This window comes from Aspergillus nidulans, chromosome VIII, assembly GCF_000011425.1.
Source record: "Aspergillus nidulans FGSC A4 chromosome VIII".
NCBI lineage: Eukaryota > Fungi > Ascomycota > Eurotiomycetes > Eurotiales > Aspergillaceae > Aspergillus > Aspergillus nidulans.
Window position 1 is genome coordinate 3,066,891 of NC_066264.1, and position 12,665 is coordinate 3,079,555.

The 12,665-nt window shown below is 53.7% G+C and overlaps 4 protein-coding genes across 4 annotated transcripts, besides 1 other annotated feature; 3 read left to right on the forward strand and 1 right to left on the reverse strand.

The window, feature by feature from the left end:
• Positions 1-12,665: part of a sequence feature (contig 1.7 1..773302(-1)) that runs on past both edges of the window.
• On the forward strand, positions 762-3,689 carry ANIA_00575 (DENN (AEX-3) domain protein; the record flags this gene model as incomplete). The annotated part of the gene is made up of 3 exons (XM_653087.2): positions 762-1,252; positions 1,309-2,328; positions 2,376-3,689. The coding sequence occupies exons 1-3, from the start codon at positions 878-880 to the stop codon at positions 3,687-3,689; spliced, it is 2,709 nt and encodes a 902-aa protein (XP_658179.1). The 5' UTR covers positions 762-877.
• On the reverse strand, positions 4,292-5,597 carry ANIA_00574 (SDR family NAD(P)-dependent oxidoreductase; the record flags this gene model as incomplete). Its single annotated transcript, XM_653086.1, has 3 exons — positions 4,292-5,043; positions 5,172-5,230; positions 5,545-5,597. The coding sequence occupies 3 exons, from the start codon at positions 5,595-5,597 to the stop codon at positions 4,292-4,294; spliced, it is 864 nt and encodes a 287-aa protein (XP_658178.1).
• ANIA_00573 (TBC domain-containing protein) lies at positions 6,466-9,696 on the forward strand (the record flags this gene model as incomplete). The annotated part of the gene is made up of 1 exon (XM_653085.1): positions 6,466-9,696. One exon carries the CDS (start codon positions 6,466-6,468, stop codon positions 9,694-9,696), a length of 3,231 nt encoding a protein of 1,076 aa, XP_658177.1.
• On the forward strand, positions 10,457-12,523 carry ANIA_00572 (uncharacterized protein; the record flags this gene model as incomplete). Its single annotated transcript, XM_653084.1, has 1 exon — positions 10,457-12,523. One exon carries the CDS (start codon positions 10,457-10,459, stop codon positions 12,521-12,523), a length of 2,067 nt encoding a protein of 688 aa, XP_658176.1.

Consider the following 12,665-nt stretch of genomic DNA (forward strand, 5'->3'; position numbering starts at 1 on the left):
GGCCGACCATGGTCGGCCTGCTCGGGCTCGTGGCGATCCCGCCATCGCGTGGAAGCTTCCACTCTTCCACTTTACGATTCAGGAATCCACGATTCCACGGTCTCACGGTCTCAAGGATGGGCGGTCAGTAGACCGTCTCATATACATCACTTCGTGACATATTTTGAGAGCAGGATCCACAAATATCAGCTTGGCTGGGCGTTCTCTGCAGAGCTTCCCACTCGCCATGACCGCGTCCCTGACTAGGCTCTAGCAGCACTGGCGCAGGAACGACAAACGACTCCGCAGCCTAGACTGAACTCAGTAATAATGGAATTATATTATTATAATTATCATAATGAAATTCTGATATTAATATCCGCGCCCCTTAGCCCGTGGTCTAAACTCTCCCAGGACAAGATTGACTCCCTGCTTGCCGTGGTCTCCTCTTTTCCCCCTGTTCTTGGTCCTGTACCTCCTGTTCCTGTTCCTGACTGCCCCCTCCCGCTTCGGCTCTTCCCTCCTCACCTCTTACCATCACTCCTCCTTCTCTCTGTCTTCGTGAGCTTTCCCCTTCCATCCCAAATCTCCTCAACGGCGGCTCAGAGAGGTACTGAAGCAAGGTATTTTTTGCTTCGATATCCGTCCGACCTCTCTCGCTCGACGGTTTGTTGGACTGGAGATGCTCTTCGCTTTATAGCAATCAGACAGCCAGCCTTCACCCGGTCATTCACTTAGGCTGCACCTTGTTTCCCGCCATTGTCCTTCCCTTTCTTCTCGTCTCTCGCTCTCGTTCTCCCTCAGCAGTGCTGCCCCGCCTGGCTAAATTCCTGTCGGGCGTTTCCATACTCGCGATACCACCATACAGTCCTTTGCATAACCGTCTTCGCTCGCCAATATGGGTGCGTCTCTGAGAGACCACTCTTTCCGCCCGCCGACCCGCGACCGCCCGTCGACGCGCGACCAGGGCGAGAATTCGCTGGTCGTTCCTAGCCGTACATCCTCGCTCCATTCTCGTATCACACAGCCGATCCCATCCCAGTCCAATGCCAAACCGGCCCAACGCACACCCAAAACACTCACTCATGCGTATATGGTATGTGGTGTCGGCCGCGAGCCCGCCCAGTGGGTGAAGGCGCCCACGCCTTCCCAGGGAAAGATCGGTCATATGAAGGGCGCTGTCGGCCAGTTTTGGCTGCCTGAGATCCTGGGAAGCAGTCCCCGCCTGGAGCAGGACAATGAGATCGCCAAAGCTTTACATTCAGCAATGAGGGTGTGTATTTGGATGATAGTCTACACTCGGTTGAATAGACTAACCTATGTTTACAGGCCTGCTTTCCTCATGATGTCGAGATTTGCACCGGCAAGAATCAACCGCACTGTGTCCACCATGCTTTCGTCCTGCAGCAGGACTCATCACACACCCTATACGGCATTGCCCTCCGCGTCTGGTCGCGAGCCGATGAGAAGCGTGCTGAGACCATCCGCGAGCTGCGTAAGAAGACCGAGTCGGATTACTACGACAATCCCGAAGAGACATATTGGATCCCATACTGTTTGAGTTTCCTTTCTCGATATCCGTTGTACGACCTGCTCGGCGACTATCTCCGTGGAATGTGGATCCACTGGAACAAGGCCACGAATCTGTTCCACGCTGAGGAGGTCTCCCGCATCCTCAGCTTCCCCGCGCCTCGCCTCAATGATCTTGTCCGGATCGACATGAAGGACTATGCGCTCTGCTACCAGTTCCCGTCCTCCCCCACGGGCTTCCAGAACTTCTCGATGTGGCCGTTGTTCACGTGTCTCTCGATCCCCAACATTGTCGGCGTAATTGAAGCCGCAGTTTCCCCGACTCGCCGTATTATCTTTGTCAGTCATTACCCGGCCATGCTCACTATTGCGGCCGAAACTATCCGCTACTGCGTTCGTGTCTACGAGTGGAGCGGCTTATATGTACCTGTGGTCCATGCCCGCCATATCAAAGACCTTGTGCAGGAACCTGGACCCTACATTCTTGGTGTGACGGCTGAGTGCCGAACACTTTTCAACGCGCCATCCGACGCTCTGGTAGTGGACCTGGACCGGAACTTTGTTCTCACCTCCAGCCCACCGAACATCCTGAACCCCGGCCAGCGAACTAAGTTCATCAACCGCTTGACGCAGGCGTTGAACGGCGATGTCTCCCCGTCGGGTGTTCCCAACCATCTCCGTTCCGCCTACGCCGGCGGCAAACTCATCCCAGCTGGCCAGATCATCGTCATGAGAGGTGAGGTCGAGAGTGTTGAGGAACCCAGCTGGTGGAACCAGGATGCGGTCATGGGTGTTATGGACCACGTGTGTGAGAAATTGGTTAGTACACCGTACCAGCTTCTAGTCTCTGTAAACTGACTCTTTAGGGACGCAACACCGGCATGAAAGCCATTTTTGGCGGATCGGTCAAGAAGCCTCTCATGACCAAGGTGTCTATGAGACATCTGAACGAGATTGTCCGTGAGCGTAACCAGTACTCTCGTGACGCCATGGAAGCCTGGCAAGATTTCATTAACCTCAAGGGTCGCATGGATACCGAGCTGGGCAAGGTCACCAAGCGCAACAACTTCTTGGTTGAGGAGCTGGAGACCTGGAAGCAACAATTCCTCAAGTTCCAGGCCTTCGCTGAACAACTCACCAAAGAAACCAGTGAACTCAAGGTCAAGATCGAGAACCATAAGCGTGAGAACCGCCGTCTTTCTAGTCTCATCGATCAGCAGAAGGATGACGTCGCTCGTCTTACTCTGCGTCTCTCTGGAACTGAGAAGCAGCGCGATGATGCCCTCGAGGCCTTGGTTCTTCAGCAGGAGATCGCGGAAGAGCTGGAGCGTGAGCGCAAGCGCAACCAGAAGGAGCTTGCTGCCTTGCAGCACACCAGTGCCACTCTTGCTCGCCAACGTGACGATGCTCAACGTGTCGTCCTGCACCTGCGTAGCCTAATCAATGGCAAATCTCACCATATGGAACACCTTGTCCGCTCTATCGGCAGCTCAGCGGAACTTGACGAACTAGCGGAGCAGGAAGTCGCCGAGGAACAGGCCCAGGAGAGCGCAGAATCCGTCAAGGATAAGAACGTGAAGAAGGACGTGAAGACAAACGAATCTTCAAACGGTGTGTCGAGTATCAACCCGGACCTAGAGCAACACCTGCTGAACATTGGTCAACCAGAACGCCGTCTTGCGCGTCTCAGCGTAACTGACGTTGCCGATCGCTACTTACGCGACAAGACGGATGCCATCTCGGAGATTATCCGCAGCATCAGCGAGCAGTGTGCCGCTGCTGTCGAGGGTCTGCAACTTGCCCAGGATGCAGAGGATGGCGATGCCATGCCGAGCAAAGCCAATCTTGAGCCGCGCGGCATGATGACCCCTCGCGAGGGCAGTGAGATGGGTGACAGTGAGGTCAGCACCCTCCACCCGGATGGCCGGACAAGCGTTCCTCCTACGCCAGATCTTGTCCACAACCGGTCAAGCACCTCAATGTCGATGATCAGCAGCTCAACATTCCCAGAAAGGTCAAGTCAGCAGTATGGGCCCGGGGAGATCCCGACCCGGATCGTCGAGGACGATGACGAGCACGCCCATGAAACGGAAGGTCTCGATAACCCAAGCGAAGCTGGGACTCTCTCCAAGCATTCCAACGAGGACCTTATGCGGACAACCCCTCGCATGCTCGCGTAGAGACCTTCCATCCACAGACGATGACGTTTGATTTCGACGACTTCGACACGACATCTGCTCCGTACACAATATTGTCAGATCTAGAGCGAGTTGTGAACAATCTTGGCGCTTTCTGTGTTTTGATCTTTCTGTTTCCGTCTTGGATATTCACTCACCACTGCCACAAACTTTCTGGACGCCTTTGTTTCTTTCTGGAGGAGCATTTTTCTTTCTCTTATTTCACTTTTCGTTGAAGGCCGTCCGGTTGACGGCCTAGCTTGATTCCCCACCCTTCGCGCCCGCTGTCGGGCGGTTTTTCTTTCATCTAGAACGTAGCGTTCTAGGGCGTCTTTTGCTGCCTTTACATAGATAGCCCGCGGCCTCCATATACCGGGCGAGCCTCTCTCTCTCTCTCCCACTATTTCCGATCAATCTCCCCCGATTCCCTTTGTCGATATTCTTCGCAACGGAGCTGCTTTGAAAGTTGCCGCTGTGCTCAAGAAGCGCAGACTCTGTGTTCGCTCACCGTAGCTGGTGGATTTAGTTAATTGATACTTGTCTATAAGTAAAACATGAGAATGTTCAATTTCAGCCTGAAGATGTATATACATTCGGCGTAGCAATCAAGCCAACTTTCCGGGAACCACAGGATGACCAGCACTGAGTCCACCGCAAACCGCCCACGCCTGCCCGTTCACGTAACTACTCTCATCGCTTCCCAAGAACAGCGCAACCCGTGCAATCTCATCTGCCACGGCACCGCGCTGCAGTGGATTCAGTTGCCCAATCTTCCGCTCCGTCCCCCTCGCCCGCGCAGCCTCGTACATCGCAGCTGTCATCCCCGTCTCTACCACCCCGGGGCAGATCGCGTTAATCCGGATCCCCGTCCCAGCCAATTGGAAAGCCACAGTTTGTGCAATAGATACAACAGCCGCCTTGCTCGCGCTGTAATCCGTCGCCCCCGCATTCGACCTCAACCCCGCCACACTCGCTGTAGCTATAATACTGCCTCCAGGGTATTTCTTCTCGGGACTAGTCTTCCTCATTGCCAGACTAGCATGCTTTGCGGCTAAAAACACACCAACTGTGTTGATCCGCAGCGTCTCCGCGAATTGCTCACCTGTCACTTCCGTGAAGGGAACGTTAGAGCCTGAGATTCCAGCATTGGCGAAAAAGATGTCGAGCCGCCCGTAGTTCTGGATGGCCTCGTCAATCACAGCCTTCAGCGCAGCTTCATCTGCTGCGTCAAAGGTGCGCGTGTGCACGTCGACAGAGGGGTAGAGGGACTTGATTTCCCGGGCGTGGGTGGGAAGGTGTGTGCTCGTGAAGTCGCAGATATAGATGGCCTTCGCACCGTTGCGCGCGAATTGGTGCGCTGTTGCGCGCCCAATGCCCAGGGGAGAGTTTGTTCCTTTTTATTCTTTAGTAATAATATCTTTATCAGTGGTAAGTAGATGGAGTACCAGTGATAATGGCGACTTTGTCCTTCACTCGACTACATACATACATCTCGGTTAGTTTGACGCTCTACCATACCCGCATGCATATAAGAGGCAAGATAACTGTGACACATACGGCCCAACTGAGTCTCCCGCAACCTGTCGAATTTTGGGGATGTCCTCGAAAGTGCCTGCGTCGGGTATTCCTTCGACTAGTTGCTGGCTGAGCGCTTGGAGACGCTGACGGGCGGTGGTGGCCATTTTGCTTATGTTTGGGGTTAGGATGGGTTAGGAACGGAAGTGAGTGCAAGAGAAAAGGAGCGATGGTGGTTAGAGGGAAGAAATAGGAAAGACAAAGACAGGCACTCCTTATAAGCAGTGCGCGTGGCTTTATGGATCCGATTCGGGTGAGGAGCTGCCTGGGGTTTGCGGAGAACCGAGGCTGATCTGATCTCTGGCCTAGCTGGGTTGCGGTGCGATGAGTCAGCATATTGACCTTTCTAGCTACTCTGTTCTCTGTATCCTGTATAGTAGGAGCCTGACTGGACAACCGTTGGTTAGCTGCCATAGTAACTGTAACTGAATGAGATTCTACATAAATAGAACTGTGATATTGAGCTATGCCCCAGCGGTGATTTGTAGGTGTTTCTGTTGTTATTATACTGTATTATACTGTAGTGAAGAGTGCCTGAGCTTTGCAATCATAAAATGTACTATTCTGTTGACTTATAACTTGATAGCTTGCATCTCTCGGGAAACAGGATCTAGACATGCAGAAATATATAATATGGCATGCCCACAGATTTGTGAGATACGACAAAGAACAGGGCTGAATAGCGGCGAGGAAAGGCGGTCAGATTGGATGCAGCCACCACGTCATGCTGCCCGCTTGCCCATGTCCAGTCAGTCCCCATCAACAGTTCTTGTCTAGACACATCCAGAGCCATCGCTTTCTTTCAACCCGTCCTGATCCCCTTTCACTTTCAATTCTCCTTTCCCCCCCTCTCACCAAGCATTCTCTGTCTTTCTCTGCTTCTTGTCATTTGTCCCGCTTATGGTGCGCGCGCTAGCTTACTGGCCTTGCTGCATCCTTTGTTTCTGTCCTACCCTGCATTAGCTCTGGTCGCGGCATCGATTAAGTCCAGCCCATTCCGCGGAGGGGCCGCACAAAGCTTCGAGTTTTTGGCTAGCCGTCGCTCATCTATATCATTAGCCTGGGTCAGGTTTTTCTTTGGCCTACCGACTACATAGCCCCTCCCTCATTTATGCAAGAAAGATCCCGCCGACCGAAGCATTCATGAAGCCCGTGGCCATCCCTTCCTTCGCCAGCCCTAGCCACCGTCGCCGTCCCTTCAGCCATGGCGGAATGCGATCGTCTTCTTCGTCCCCAGCGCCGCTCCTCCTCGCAGGCCTCGTCGTCGTCGCGCCACAGCCAGAAAGCTAAGGCCATCCGAACGAAAGCCCAGAAACGCCACTCCGCGTCCAACGTGACCACGACCACGACAACGACCGAGTCCGAAACCGATTTGACCTCCTTCCCGTCCCTGTCGCCCGACCGCTCGCCCAACGGATTCTTCGGACAGCCCGCCTTGAACCGTGCGCTGACTAGCGCGTTACTGGACGGGACCGAGGAGAACGAGTCCGCTATGGATCGTAACCGGGACCGCAAAGCGGCGTTGGCTAAGCTGACCACTGCTGCCTCGCACAGTTCTGGCCGGGCGGCTTTGTTTGAGGATTCCGTACCGATTCGGGATTTCCCTGGGGCACTGCATTTGGCAGACGATGCGCATATCGAGCGCTTGATTGCGAGTAATGGGGCCGTGAAGTTTGTCCGGCAGTTTGCGAGGGACCTGGCGCAGCGTGACGCGGAGATCTCTGCGTTGCGCCAACGTGCTGACGCGAGGGAGCGGGAACTCAAGAGGATGCTGCGTGAGGCGTCAGTGTCGAATAAGGATATTGAGCGGCGGTTGTATGCGCTGGAAAACTCGCAGAAAAATAATGAGCAGGAGAATGATCCGGAACAGACGGTGAAAGGCTATGGGGTCGGGGGACTCGTGCAACAGGCAATGAGTGATGAAGTGGGGTCGCAGTTTCGTGACTCTGATGGTGATGACGATGATGATCTAGATACTGCCGTTCAGTCTACGATCCGAAGGCCTTTTCGGTTAGAAGGCGACGCCAAATCGGGGATGTCTAGCGTGGGGTCCGAGATTCAGAATCGGAAACGGGGAGGCTCTCTGCGCAGCTGGCAGGATTTCATCTTCGGAAGCGCCACGAACAGCCGTAAGACTAGCCGCGCCAGCAGTATCATATCCGAGCTTGGGGAAGACGAAGGGGGTGGCTCTCGACAAGTACCGACCGGGAACGTACCTAACCGACGGAAGCCGCTAGATGAACAACTGTTTCAGCAGCCTATTGAAGGACAGCCGGCAGACAACGCCAGCACGCACTCGCGGAAATCTTCGCGATCAACCTCGTCCTGGACGATGAAGTTGTTCGCGGGTAACCAGAACCGGGATGAGAGCCCTATGGATAGGAACCGTGGGAGAACTTCTTCGACGAACAGAGAGAGGAATAGGGGTCCTCCACCACCTGTCACTAAACATGGTATGACGGCTGTTGCGGCGCTCAGGAGGATAAACAGTAATACAAGCATTCAAGGGGCTCAGGGAAGGCCCAATGGTTCAGGGACGGCACCCAGGTCTGGCCAGTTTGGCCGAAGACAACCGGCTTCAAGCATCTCGCAGGGCACAGCGGCCGATGCTTCGGCGATGAACCCCACAAATCTGGGACCGGTTGAGATGGACGCTATTCTTCCAATGGAATCCCGGCCTCCGACGCTGTCGCCTCTCTACAATAATTACCTTGGTGGAGATCTTCTGACCGACCGCTTTGGCTTTATTTATGACCAGCGGCGGAAGAGACGGCAAAGAGAAGCCAGTGTACTCAAGAATAACCGATTGAGCATTGCGGGAACATTAGATGCATTACGCGATGATGCCGCCGGCCCTGATGAACCTGTGAACGGACGGGCGCCTTCGGCTGCTGGCTCTCGTCGTTCTTCCGGGCCAGTTTCACCGACCGAATCGGACGGCCCTCAGCGGTGGCAAGACTACTTGACAGTGCCGTCTGCGCCAACAGAGCTACTTTCGCATACTCCTTCTGCTGGGCCTATTATCTCCCTGACGACCGCAGGCGAAGACGCGCCTCGGAATAATGGGGTTGTTGTTGACAAGCGTGGTTCGGTGTCTGTCAACCCTAATGCTCAGCCGTCCGCATCTACGTCTACAGTTGTTGCAGATAGCCCGGAGTTTGCTGGATCGTCGGCGGATGAAATAGCGGCATTCGCATCCGGAGGGGAGCAGGAGCCTGTCAAACTGCTTCTTGAACAGCTAACAGACCTCCACGACTGGCTGCAGCGGGAACGGACTGTCCGCTGGAACGAATTCCTCCGCAAGGTACGTGCCGAGCGCCGTAAAGAAGGAGAGGCTGCTGCTGCGGCCGCTGCAGCGTCGGACCGTTCGGTCAAGGCTGTGGATATGCCGGAAGTATCACTAGCGGATGGCGAGATGGTTGGAATCTCTGGCTTAGGCAACAAAGGCAAGGTGGGTCGTGCGAAGTGGCGGGAGTTTCGAAATCTTGTCCTCGGCGGGATTCCTGTCGCGTTGCGGTCTAAAATCTGGTCTGAGTGCAGCGGTGCTTCATCTATGCGAGTGCCCGGGTACTACGATGATCTCGTCAAAGGCATTGGCGGCAGTGAACCCGATCCTTCCGTGGTAGCTCAGATTGACATGGACATCAACCGAACCCTAACAGACAACGTCTTCTTCCGCAAGGGTCCTGGAGTCACAAAACTCAAAGAAGTCCTTCTTGCCTACTCCCGCCGTAACCCGGAGGTTGGCTACTGCCAAGGCATGAATCTCATTGCCGGCTCGCTGCTTCTCATTACGCCCACCGCCGAGGATACCTTCTGGTTGCTTGTCTCCATGATTGAAAAGATCCTTCCAAAGCACTACTACGACCATGGGCTTCTGGCGTCCCGTGCTGACCAGGTAGTTCTGCGCCAGTATATCTCGCAGGTTCTGCCAAAACTCTCCGCTCACCTGGAGAGTCTGGGTGTTGAACTTGAGGCGCTTACTTTTCAGTGGTTCCTCTCCGTATTCACGGACTGCCTCTCCGCTGAAGCGCTCTACCGCGTTTGGGACGTCGTCCTTTGTCTCGACGTTGCAAGCATCGTGAACAAGCCAGCCCCCTCTACATCCACGCCAACTTCCAGCACATCTCAATCCGCTAATCGCGACGGCTCGAGCACATCGACACCCACACCTGCAGACATGGATCTAGGAAGCGGCAGCGGCAGCGGCAGCACATTCCTTTTCCAAGTGGCGCTCGCCCTCCTCAAACTGAACGAGCACCAACTTCTAACGACCTGCTCCACTCCCGCAGAACTCTACACGTACATCAACCATTCGATGACGAACCATGCCATTAGCATTGATGGATTAATTCAGGCGAGCGAGGCACTGAGAAATGTGGTTAGGCCGGAGGATGTTGTAGCAAGGAGAGCGGAGGCGCTGAAAGAAATGTGATCTTGCGTACCATTCACTCCCTTCTTTCCTTGTTTTGCTATTCGTTTGTTGGGCGCGGACTGCATCGCATCGCACAGCATCGCTCTTAGTTTTTCTTTTGTTTGTGTTTTGTTTGTAGGTTCGACGTCATTCCCATGATACCATGATACCATCTTTAGCCTGTCGTTCCTTACTTCGCTTTCTAGGGCCATAGACTGGACTGACTTTCCTTAGTTGGGTGTTAGAAGCTTTAGAGTGTTTCTTTTACTTGGTTCAAAGCAATGGACAGCACTCATTCAATCCAGCATTGTGGCGCATTTCAACTGTACGATTGCATCTGCCAAACTCATGATAAATACATTCTGCTCTAGAGCAAAGTCACGGTCCACTCTGATAGAGGTATTGACAGCGAAATATATGCAATCACATGAATATAGGCAACAGGCATTCCTCCAAGCCCCTAGATTCGCCCGATTGACAATTGGCTACGGCGCTGCGCAAGGCTGAAAGGATGATTCATTCACTCCAACCAACCATTCGTGAGCTGACCAGCTCCCTCGCCCTCAACACAGTTTAACACACTCAGCCCCATCTGTATTCTATTTCTTCTTCCACTCTTCTCTAATATATCCAGAGTTTCCTGCTTCATCAGACGCACTGACACACTTATTAGTCTTTGTTTCCTTCCTTTGCTGCCCTTCCTTTCGCATTGCTCCATCTCTACGTCCCCCAGATACCTAGTACTATACCTGGCTCTACATCTACCAGAACTGGTCGCAAAATGAGTACCTCAGAGCTCCGAGAGCTCCTTTTCTTCAAGGATGCCGATACCTTGGCTTTCATCGACCCCCCGTCCTACAAGCCAGCTTGGTCTCTACATCCCAGCTGCGCCCAGTCGATCGGCCACAGAATCCACAGCTGGAAGCTCCTAGGATCGGCATCTCCATTTTTGCAAGCGCAGTTCGAGCAGCGCACGCAGGAGCGAAACATCAAGCGCCGAGGAGGTTTACCAGACGGCATCAAGTACATCATTGACCTCACCCCGCCCTCGGTAGAAGACGAGGCCCTACTCACTATATCCGAGCTAAGCTGCCCACTCGGTATAAGGACCTGGGCCTATTCACAGTCGCGATGGATTCTACCGGAGGATCTAGTAGGCGGTTCTGAGACTCAGGGTGACATCAAAGATCAGTCCGGCCGTCTTGCTGAGTACTCTCCTGAGAGGCACCGCGCGGGTATTGTCCAGGTCCTAAGAGTATTGGAGGGCCTCGAGCCGAAGCTCGACACGCCATGCAAACTGTGGACGTTCTTTGCCGTAGCAAAGTTGTACGGGCTTGCATCCATGCCTGAAATTAGCGTCCGTGTTAGGGAATGGGTCTACGAGGGGAATAACAGGCGCCTCATTGAAATTTATCCGGAGATCACTTATCGATTGGGGAAGGGTATCCAGTGCGCCCACATGATGCGAGACTCTTATTGCGTCCTAGTCGGGGAGGAGGCTCTGCGGCTTCTGCGCGATTGTAGCACTCCGGCTCCCCGAAAGCGAAAGACTACAGTCCATGGAAGACCGCTGGGTTCGTTGGATGATGACGACGAGCAACGGGTGCAATACGCCGGCGAGTCGCTCCTAGGCTATGTGATAGAGCAATTCGTCGAGCTAGCCGGGACCGAAATGCGCTGGCTGCACCGGTCAGAGATGTTTCAGAATGTTCTTGCCTACAGCCCAAGGACACAGTACGCATTGGAGACGAAGGAGAATCTCATATCTTGCTTGAAAGACTTTGTGCGGACTTCTATCATCGTGGCGCTTTCTCAGAGAGCGAAGACCAGACTTCTCCAGAACGCTTCCCAGAGACCAATGAGCTACCCAGCGACAGATTTTCTGGACGTCTTTAACAGCCTGAGCTTGACGGAGCGTTTGATGTCCAGGACCTTTTGGACACTTCTCAGTGACACACGACTTTCCGAGCGTGATGGCAGTGCTGATGTTGCAGTGCCTTGGGGCGCTTCCCTTGCTAGTCTCGGCGGCGAATTTGGGGCTTTTCGTGGCCAGCACGACGCAATTATCAGGCGTATCACTAAGCAGGAGTTGTATAGCAGGGTCGCCGCATTCAACCGCCTTTCCTTAAACACTAACCTTGGATCTCAGCCTGAACGACACCAACACAGGTACTCTCGAAACGAATACAATGAGCTGACCTATGGGCCAGACGGACACTTCTCTGTACCTCTCTTCCTTCAACAGGCCTATTATCACAGGCGTGCATTTATCAAAAGGATATTTCTGCAGGCCCGAGATGAAATGAATTACGTTATCGCGGACACCATCACTAGTCTCACCGAGCAGCAGTATCAGTTTCTCCCTCTATGGGCTGACGGATGTGATGACGGCACTGGCGGCGTTTACGCCAACCAAGTACCGCTTGCTGAGGTAGATGGGTTTTCTGCCCCGGGACCTTCTATCCACACTGGCAGTGCTGCGCCGTCAGCTACGCCGTCAGCTACGCCGTCCGTCGCTTCGTTCCTCGAGAGCACAGTCCACGGCGCATCTCACCAAGCCACAGAAGGAATTTGTAGTGAAGTTCTGTCAGTCAGTTCAGAGCTCTCTTTGGGAACTGACGGGGCGAGTATAGCCGGTTCTCCGGATATTCAGGCTGTTGATCATGAGCTGTCATTTACGTTGGAGACGTCGGCGGACGACGTTGACGACGATCCTTTTGATACCGACACCAGCGACAACACAGTTGTTCTTGACCATGGCGATCTTAGCGAGCTTAGTGAATTCGAAGAGCTGGATATGCAGGACGGCCCAGCGCCAAACCTTCCTATTAGGCAGAAGAAAGCTTGAGTGAAGAATTGCTGGGCTTGACTTGGCTTCTCATGAGGATGATTAATAATGAGCAGGATGATAAAATGCCAATAACGAAGTTTATGATCTACATCTGTTTGGAAACAACGTACTACGTGTTAGAACTAGATGCCTCATGCAA